Source organism: Antrostomus carolinensis, unplaced genomic scaffold, assembly GCF_000700745.2.
Source record: "Antrostomus carolinensis isolate BGI_N321 unplaced genomic scaffold, ASM70074v2 scaffold19807, whole genome shotgun sequence".
NCBI classification, from domain to species: domain Eukaryota; kingdom Metazoa; phylum Chordata; class Aves; order Caprimulgiformes; family Caprimulgidae; genus Antrostomus; species Antrostomus carolinensis.
This window is the reverse complement of record NW_010328272.1, coordinates 35,172-45,164: the sequence shown is the minus strand read 5'-3', so window position 1 is coordinate 45,164 and position 9,993 is coordinate 35,172. Positions and strand designations below refer to the sequence as shown.

Sequence of the window (9,993 nt, the reverse complement as noted above, 5' to 3'; positions counted from 1 at the left end):
GTCTCCTGAGGAGAGCTGGGGTGGTGAAGCTCTGGAAGTGTTTCCACATGAGTCCTGTCTTAGGTCAGGACAACCCTTTCTGTTCTGTCCCAGTCTGCCGAGCGGAACCAGGCGTCTGGGATTCAGCTTGCACCGCCATCGCCTGGCCTGTGATCACAGTCAGTGGTGTTTTTATAGCTCCTGTCCTAAATATGTGCTAGGTCAGTTTTCTTCTCTCTCATTGTGGGCTGTCTCTGAGTTAAAGCATCCTTAGCAATTTCTCATACGCATTACAAGTGTTTCTTCCTTTTCCTGATATTTTTCAGGTCCTCACATGAAACCAGAGACCCAGACTGTAGCTGCTGTAACCTGACAGTTTGTTCTGCAATGGAGAGCATTACGCAGTTGTTCAGTGATCTGTGTGAAGCACACTTGACAAGTTTGCCATGGAAGGTCCACCTGGGCAGGCAGAAGATCAGCAAGAGAAGGGCTAAGCAAAGTCTGAAAAGGGTTGCTTATAACGCCCTATTCATAAACCTTTTTCAAGACGAGGCTCGTAAGCTGCAATCAAATGTTTCCAGGCTTCCAGTGAAAAATAAAATTTTGATGTTGTCTTTCAACTTGAGAGTTGGTGGCCTAGGTGCTCAAGCGGATAGACTGGAGAGTCTTGTGGAGGAACTGGAAACAGCTGAATGCTTACCATTTACTGAAGTTAATTCTGTCTTGGATCTCTTAGTACAACTTGCTGGAACAGGTCCTCCTCAGCTTGTACCTCAAAAAAAGGACTATTTTCTAAACAACAAATATGTTGGGAGAAATGTCAAGTATCAGGGTTATGATTATTATGATGTAAGTGTCTTTGAAGCTGATATACAGTCTCTAATAACAAACGAAGAATGTCAGTTCAATGATACCATTCAAAAAACGCTTCAGATCATGGAGGCTGCCCCTGGCACTGGACTCCCTGCCATAGGGTTGTTCTCACAGAACTATCCTGCTGGTGACAAGTTTGAGAAAGAAACACGGGTCTCACTCTTCGGTGCTCTTGTCCATAGCCGTACCTATGATATGGACATCAAGTTGGATTTACCACCAGTGCCTGACAATGCAGATTTATCTGGACTTGCAATTAAAGTATGGTATCATCTGGTTTTGATTTAAGAGTGCATGCTTGCTTTCAATATGCCACTTTGAAACTGTAGTTTAAAATCTGGGTAGTCATTTCATTTGTAATAGAAGCATTGGAATTTAAGACAGAGCAGGGATCATTTTCTTTGTTGAGAACCAGATAAGCTTTTTGGATACAGAGATGTAGGATAACGAAAACCTTGGTCTTGACCTGTACCTGTGTAAAAAACCATCATGTGGCCATAGGCTTTCTGAAGTGAAGCCATCAACTGTATCTGTGCTTTCCCCACCACAGTAATCACTTGCTTGCATTTTTGCCTGCTTTATATATTGAACTCCTTTGCATTGTTGCTTACTTGTTACTGTTCAGCTTGACTGCATAAGTCCTGCCTGAATGTGTTCTGCTGTTCAGCTTACATTACCAGACTTGTATTTTCTTGTTGGCTTGTTGTATCTTAAAGCTTTTTTCTTTTGTTGTTATTATATTTCATGGAACCTCCTAGTTCCCGCTCTCCTTTTACCTTTTCAGTGTGTACAGTTTCTACTGTATTTTTTCCCCTTTAGCTGTCCATTCTGTTTATTTCTGCTATGTTTTATGCTTATAGAGGTACTAGATAAACTTGGGGTTTTATTTCTTTCAGTTTTTACTGTGTTTAGGTAGGTTTTTTAAAACTTCTATGCCTGTAATTCTTATTTTATTCCCTCTGCTTAACATATGGATAGCTCGTACAGTTCTCTTAACTCAGGGTCTTAACTGAAACTTGAAGGCAGATGTATTAAAAAAACCCCAAACCCCTGTGCCATTCAGTGTGCCCACGTGGATGTAGGGTAGGCAGAACCTTTTTGAGTAAATGCTGTACTCTTTCCATCAGCCTGGAAAATCACAATTTCTTGAAGAACATGCTGCATATTTGTGGGTGTGATTGTCTTGCTAAAATTCAGTACTATTCTGCACATACAACTCCTGTTGAGTGGGAGCTGAGGATGTGGCATATACACTGTTTGGACACCTGCAGATTTTCTGCATGTTAATAAACATAAGGGAACAAACTGTGTTAGTCATAGTTAACTAAATGTTTACAAATTTGAAGAATTAGGGCCTGGATCATTTGCTCAAATGAAGTACTGAGCAGTATGATTTTATTGGCGTTACATATTGTTGAATATCCAGACTGGATTCTCAGTTTGTAGAACTGTATGCTTACCCAAGGAGTAGGTTTCAAGTTTAACACCGACAAACCTTGTGTATTATTTTAGTGGTGATTGTTGTTTTATGTATGGGCATTAATACCTGTAGAGACTTATGAAATGAAAAGAGTGCTTGCAGGAAAAACTTAAAATAGATATAAAGGGAAGGTGGATGACACAGGTTGGGTCATGTAGAGTCAGTTGATCATGAATGACAGTAGAACATCTTCTTTACTAGCATGTGTTTCTTCAGTAAAGTGTTTTCATGTATAACATTTGAACTCTCTCTGACAGGTTCCCCAAAGTATAGACCAGTCAGAAGATGAGGGATTCCAGTCAGCATCCAATCTGACTCCTGATTCTCAGTCAGAGCCGAGCATGACTCCAGACATAGACTTGTGGGATGCAGTGCTTACATATGGACCCAGCAAACGGAGATGTTGGGAGAGAATTGGATAGTATGTGTCTGATGTTACTGGCAAACTTACTATGCATCATATGCAAATGTATGAAGGTGCATGTCGTCTTAGTTCCAAATGATCTCAGTATCAATAGTGAAATGTGCATGTGTAGAATTAAATATACTGCATTAATAATTGAGAAAGGAATAAAGGTCGTGCAGTTTCAACAAACTAGTTCTTAGATTGCAGCTGTTTCATAGGAAGAGATAAAACAAAATCATCTTTGCTAAGAACACTGAAGGGATTATGGGAACACTTGCTGTTTGTGTGAAATTTTTCTAACTAATTTGATTTCTTATGCACTACGCAATTTATCTCAGTCTAAAATGATTCCATGTTTTCAGTTTCAAAAGAGAAGGTGGTAGTTGTAGAGCACTGGAATAACTAAACCCTTATCTCCCAGTATTGTGCAATGTTGTATTCCTTTTTCCTATCTGTAACCAAACCAGAAATTTTTATAATAGATTTCTTGATAGTGTAGTTAGACTTGTAGTTCTTTTGGCTACTGAGTAGAAGATGCATCTCTGGAGAGAAGGCTCTGTGTAGTCTTGTCAAAGCTTCCTAGCTTCCCTAAAGTGGAAGACAAAAAAAAAGGCAGGTATGGCAGGTATCTTCCTTACATGCCTGGTTCTTGGAGAAACTTTGTATGTTTTATATGATTTTAAGTAATAATCTAGCAATGTGTCTGTTGCATTGTTATACAGTGTTTTTTCAACTCTGAGCCCGAGAAGCTCAGAAACTCGGAAGTTCCCTGCTCTAATTTTTCAAAGCCACTGTAGCACACTCTAGCTTTGTTCCTAGTACAAGACAGTTTTTCTTGCTACCATTTAGACTGTAAGGAGCGAAATATAGACCATATGCTTGACAACTTTCATGTAATGTGTGCTACTAGAATTCAGAATTTTTGGAAGAATTGGGAAGAGAAATTGTTTTGGAGAGGATAGTAATCCTCACTGGGAAGAGCCAAAATGTTTTAATACAAGCCTTCACAGCATTTTGAGCATTGCTCTTTTTCAATTTAATATCCATAGTATTCAATTTAATATCCATGGACTTTGGAAATCTGTATATGTTGACCTTATTTTCCTATTGTGAAAACTGCATTAGGGAAGGCCACAAAAGAAGCTGCTAATTCTCTGTCAAGGTTTCTGTCTCTGAACTGATGTTCAAATTACCTACCTCTTTCCTCACTATACTGACTTTGGGCTACAGTTTCATTGACTGAATGCACATTCCCTTGAAAATGTACTGTGTTACTGGAAGCTTTTTGTGTGGTCTATGTAAAATTCCGAAATGTCTGTTTTTCTTTAGCAGATGTATCTCCTTCTTTTCATATAATGGCTTTGTAATGTTATGTTTACTCTGACACAGCCCACCTGGTAAAAAAGAGGAGCCATATCTTACTGAAGCTGGGAGAGAAGCTTTTGACAAATTTTACAAACTTCGAGAAGGGGAGTTGCAGCTGTTCAGTAATACTGTACTTCAGCTTCCACAGCTCGTGCTGATGAAGGAACCTGAACTGGTCAAGGATGTCTTGAACGTCCTCATTGGTGTGGTATCCACTACATTTTCACTCAATCAGGTGTGGAAGATTTTTAACTGCCCTTCTTAGTCACATCTTTTTTTTTTTTTTTTTTGTAGAGGTTTCTTCTTCGATACATTTATTTCTTTTGAGATCTTGCAGTTGTGATACTGTATAAAAGTTGAATCTGTCCTAAGTCAATAAGGCAGTATTTATATATTGCAATGCTGATGTTATTGCAATACACTAAGAGCATTTGTGGTCCTCTAAGTGAAAATGGGTTTATGAATACTTGAAAATAGGTATGTAAATAGTTTTGTCGATTGGGTTTTCTTTAAGGAATTAGAGAATGAGTCTTATTCTGTATATTTGAAAATACCATTTGTACTCCTGAAATTTTGCTACAATTTAATATATTTGTCACACTGTCCTAGCCACATAGTCTCAGTCACCAGAGTGTCTAAACTGAAAATTGGACTGCTGTTATTTTTGTGTGTAAATGTTTGCTATTTTAAATCAGAATATGAAGTAATTTTATATGAAATAATTTTATTATGAAATAATATTTTCATAATACGAAATATTTGAATCTGCCTTTTTTTTCCCTCCCTGTATCCTTTTAGGCTGCTCAGACATTTGTGATAAAGGAAGGGGTATATGTATCTGGGACTTCACCAGAGACAGTGCACAACCTACTCTCAGAAGTGGCAGAGTATGGAACCTATTACACACGACTGAGTCGTTTTTCTCTTCAGCCAGTTTTAGATTCTTCATACAGCAAAGGACTTGTGTTTCAGGTAAAACAATTGTATTAAATGATCTAGATTTAATGGGCCAATTACTTTGATTTCATGTAAAGCTGGAATTTCTGCATTCTGCAAAACTGCAAAGCATTTTAAATGTAATGCTTATCCCAGGTCAGCAGTGAACAGTGCTGCTGTGTTTAAATCATGGCTCTCTGTGCTTAAGGCTTGCTTGCACTGACACATATGGTAAAAGGTCTTCATTACCTGAAGTGTGATTTGTTTAGTCGTGTTGTTCTGTTCAGGACTAAAGGAGTATAATTTTTAGATGTTTTAAAAACATTACACATTTATATATTAAGATGTATAAAATTAAAATATAAGAAATTTCTTAATTACAGGGTTTTTTTAATAAAAACTGAAATAGAAAAAGATTATATTGAGTAGCTTTACTTTTTCTCAGTTCAGAACTAAGTGCTAATTTTCCTTATCAGTTCTCTGTGTATTATGCAGAACTGTACGTACACTGTGTAATACCAGGTGATTTAATCTCTTTATAATGCATAGAATTAAGTTAGGATTGGTTATGAAAATGTATTTCTTCTGAATATTTTATTTGCAACAGTGCTAATAGAAATTGAAGAAGAATCTGTCTCTCCTTGTCTTCTTAGAAAAAGTTCTGGATGAGTTTTTTCCAGTATCCAATTTATGCATGAAAGTAAGGAAACAGGTTTCCCTTGGTTCATTTTATAGCTGTTAGAGAACGAGGAGCTCCTCAAACAGACTGAACCAAGATGCTTTATTATACTGTGCGTGGGCACAGCAATACTGTGCATTGGATGTATAAAGAGTATAGAGGAGTTGTCCGGCTAATTTGAATGTCTGAAATTGCATGGACTCTACTTTCCCCTTACTTTGTTACACAAGTCCCTCTTATCTGCATAAGCAAATTATTTTAGTAAAAGGTTTGTTTTCATGCTGATGCAATTGATGTGAGGCTTAGATAGACTGTTAACAGCTTTAACAGTAAGACTTTAAATATTTTCTGTTGATATCAGGCATTCACAAGTGGGCTGAGAAAGTATCTTCAGTATTACCGAGCCTGTGTATTGTCAACACCTCCTACTTTAAGTCTTCTAACAATCACCTTTCTCTTCAGAAAATTAGGTCGTCAGTTGAGGTAAGAGAATAATATTAAATATTTAAGCTTTTCATAGTGGAAAAAATGCAATCTATTTCTTCATACACTGAAAAAGACAGTATTACATGGGCATTCTTACATAGTCTTTCAGTATTTTTCCTCTATTTTAACAGAAAGATTTCTTTATTCACAGAATATTCTAAGAAAAACATGTAAGGTTTTTATATTCAGGTTTTTTGCTATGCCTGTTACCGTTCAGCTGATATAGTAGGGTTGTTGTATGGTATTCAGCTTCAGTGAAGTTCATCACTGTGATCTTGGAGACTTCTGGTTGAAATTGTTACATATGTTTTAATATTGTTTTTTAGGTACTTAGCTGAACTTTGTGGCATAGGAACAACAACACTGGGGATCGGTGGTGGAGCTGGTGCTTCATTTCCTACGGTGATAATTAATTTGATGGTTTTTTGTTTGGTTTGGGTTACATTGTTAATATTCTTCACAATTAGGTAGGATTTTACATAAAATATTTAGGGTTGGTCTCTCTGCTACCAAAGATATGACCTTGGACCTCCAGTTAGAATACCATCGTCCTTTCTGCAGATACTTTAAAATTTAGAATTTTGTCCTGTGTTTTCAATTCCTAAAGTAAACAAAGGACCCAAAATAATCCAAAGAGTGCATTTAATTTCATTCTAAAGGAGATGTTTGTAGCAAGCAAATGAATCCAACTCTAAACATACCTGTTACCCTCCCATGACTATAAACTAAGCTTGAGGTAACTAGCTCAGATAAAGTGATCTTAACTGCAGATAGCTAGAGGAATTGAGATGGATTATGCCTTCTGTGTCTAGCGAAACATGTAAAAGCTGTGTATTTATCAGTCTTTTGTTATTAAAGTTGTAGTGAAGCTTGTTGCCTAATATTAGAATATTTTTCAATTTTTTTAGGGTGTTAAATTGCTTTCATATCTGTACAAAGAGGCTCTCAACAACTGTAGCAATGAGCATTATCCAGTTCTTCTGTCTTTGTTGAAGACAAGCTGTGAACCATACACAAGGTGCGTCCATACTGTTCCCTACATAATTGTGTTTAAGAGCAGTGCTGAATTAGTAATCTGGTGAGTAACTGCTAATTTAACAATGGCTTTTAACATTTTCAGAGAAAAGTGTAAGATGTGGCTTTATCTCTGAAATTCATATTAAAATTAATTCATTTTGCTGAATCCTTCTTTCCCTCTCTTTTCCAGCTCAGTAACAACGTAAGAGTTTTATGTGTGACTAGATCAGTAAATAAATACATGTAAATAAGGCTTCTTTCTTGCTGCTGCTCCTGGAAATTAGTAGTGGAATATAAGACTCGGATAAACTTCTATCTTTTTTTTTTTTTTCTTCTCATAGCTGTAGTAAAATCCTGAAACTGGCAACTAACAGGTTTATCTTGGTGTTGCACAAACTGGGAAAGTTCATGCTTATTTCCACTGCCTTTTTTTTTTTTTTTGCAGGCTTTTCAGTGAGCAAAATTTAAAAAAAAAAATAAATCTGTTGTTCATTAAGTAGATGTAACTAACTAACAACAGAAAATAGAGTTTCTCAGATTGCAACAGTTTTGTTAACCAGTGCACATCAATTTAGAAATTTTTAGTTTATGGACTTCTGAAGATGTGCTAAATTTTTTAAAATAGCTATTTACAGGGATTATAGCTGTAGTCCATCATCAGTTTGCAATGATGCTTAATAGATGTGATGATACTAGAAAGAGTAAACCAAAATCTGTTAAAATGCTCTAAATTTAAGGTTCCTCCCATGGCCTCCCTTCTTGTTTTTCTTCCTTCTACATAAAATGTTCTTCAGATAAATTTATTTTCAGATTTACCAGAAGACTCATTGAAATATCTTCCCAGCTCCTGCCCTGCAATTTATAGAAGGTAGTCAGATTTCTGAAATACCAAGGGCAGGATGTCATGGCATCACAAGGAACCTAAAAAATATGGAAGTATGCTTACTGGTGTGTGATACTTAACATCATTGACTCCTAAATTTGTTGCAGATCTCTATCAAAATATCAGTCATATACGATCAGGGCAGCCATGAAAGGAGACCTCCGTTATCTGCGGAAAGTGTTATCCCACTCATTTATTAACCTGAAAAAAATTAAATAATAGAAATTGTTGCTCAAATAAATCATAGAAACATCAGATTTAACACTTTATAAAGTTCTTAACTTTTTACTTAAAACCTTAAAATTGAACGGTGGTTCCTGTGCTAAATGCTTCCTGTTTGTTTAACTGACCCAACTCTAGAAGCAGTGTTAGTATTGCAGCTAGTAAAAAAGAAAAGATAAGCTTCAAGGTGCTCCGGGCTTTTTTATCTATAGCTTCAGGTAATTATGTTTATTTATTTCTTCAAAAGTTTGGTTTCACACAGAAGAAATATGGAAAAGCTTGAATAAATATTCCGAAATAATTATTCTCATTATTGCATGTATATTAAAAATGTCTCTAGGCCTGAAAAAGGAGCTTTGTATTGGTTCTTTGTTTTACACCCTTTCAGTTTCTTCCTGCTAAAGTTACCTGTCTAAAATAAATCCTTCCTGCTTATCTCTTGCTGTGCTTTTAATGTGCTGTGAAGATTTCTAGAATTTTTTAATATATACTTAGTAAATTAATATACAGAAATAAAAATATTGTTTTAATTAAGGCAATGTTCTTTCATCTGAACTAATTATCACTGAAGTGTTCTATGTAAAGATCGTTTCTTTTAAGAAAAATGTAGAGACACAATCCCATGTGTATCTTTAAATATCAGTATGACAGCACTTAGTTGCTATTTTTTATCCTGCCTATAGCTTGTGTGTTTTGATTTTTAAAGATTGTACTTACTGTCTGGTTATTATAAAGTTGAGAAGGTGAGAGGTTTGATTTTCAATATTGTACAATTGTATTTTTTTTAGATTTATCTATGATTGGGTATACAGTGGTGTATTCAGAGATGTTTATGGAGAATTTATGATCCAAGTGAATGAGGATTATCTTTGTTTCAGAGGTACAGTATGTATATGGAGCATTTCTAATTTATATAATTTATGCTGTTAATTAAATAATTAAAATACATACGTTCATCTTTTTGTTTGCTATGTAGATAAACATTACTGGACTCATGGTTATGTTTTGATTTCGAAAGAAGTGGAAGATTGTGTCCCTGTATTTCTTAAACATATTGCTAATGATGTATACATATGTGGAAAAACCATAAACTTGCTGAAATTATGCTGTCCCAGGGTAAGTTTTGGTTTGATTCCTTCCTATGACATTAAGAAAATCATGTCTCTTTAGAGCAAATTTCTAGGTTTTTAGCAATTTTGCTTCTTTACTGGAAACTGGTGTTGCATAAGTAGGATGTTGATTCATGAAAGGCAGTTACTTGCTCTCAGATACTTGTGAGCTGATTGTCCACTCTGCTTGCTAACACCTTACTGCAGAAATACAAATTTTTAACAGCATCAATTTTATCATATCCAGTGCATGTGTTGTATTTCTTCTTTTCCTTTGCGTTGAAAGCAGAGATGCTTTAGGTTTCCAAGCAAGTGCCTCCCATTTTTCACACAACTCACATACATTACAATTTTTTGGTTTAAAGATGCCTCACTTACCAGGTCTTGACTCGGTTCTCCATAGCTCTTGTATTTCAGCTCTAGCACTACGTTTCCAGGAAGTGCTTGAATAGTTCTGTTTATTCATTTTGTGCAGAATGAGTCTTGTCCTTGGTAAAAAAACATAATAAATTTTCTGTCTTCCCTCTTCTCCAAATATGCCTAACAACGAAACAACCA

General features: G+C 35.8%; 1 protein-coding gene across 1 annotated transcript in view; it reads left to right on the top strand.

Moving 5' to 3' along the window:
- The first annotated feature begins 315 nt into the window (after nucleotides 1-315).
- Nucleotides 316-9,993, top strand: part of TUBGCP6 (tubulin gamma complex component 6) — a 23,698-nt gene continuing 14,020 nt past the window's right edge. Inside the window, exons 1-9 of the mRNA XM_010172200.2 lie at nucleotides 316-1,113; nucleotides 2,590-2,753; nucleotides 4,128-4,338; nucleotides 4,902-5,075; nucleotides 6,080-6,201; nucleotides 6,531-6,606; nucleotides 7,113-7,222; nucleotides 9,115-9,206; nucleotides 9,303-9,442. Coding sequence (XP_010170502.1) covers nucleotides 367-1,113; nucleotides 2,590-2,753; nucleotides 4,128-4,338; nucleotides 4,902-5,075; nucleotides 6,080-6,201; nucleotides 6,531-6,606; nucleotides 7,113-7,222; nucleotides 9,115-9,206; nucleotides 9,303-9,442 — 1,836 coding nt within the window. The 5' untranslated portion in view covers nucleotides 316-366. The remainder of the gene's footprint in view (nucleotides 1,114-2,589; nucleotides 2,754-4,127; nucleotides 4,339-4,901; nucleotides 5,076-6,079; nucleotides 6,202-6,530; nucleotides 6,607-7,112; nucleotides 7,223-9,114; nucleotides 9,207-9,302; nucleotides 9,443-9,993) is intronic.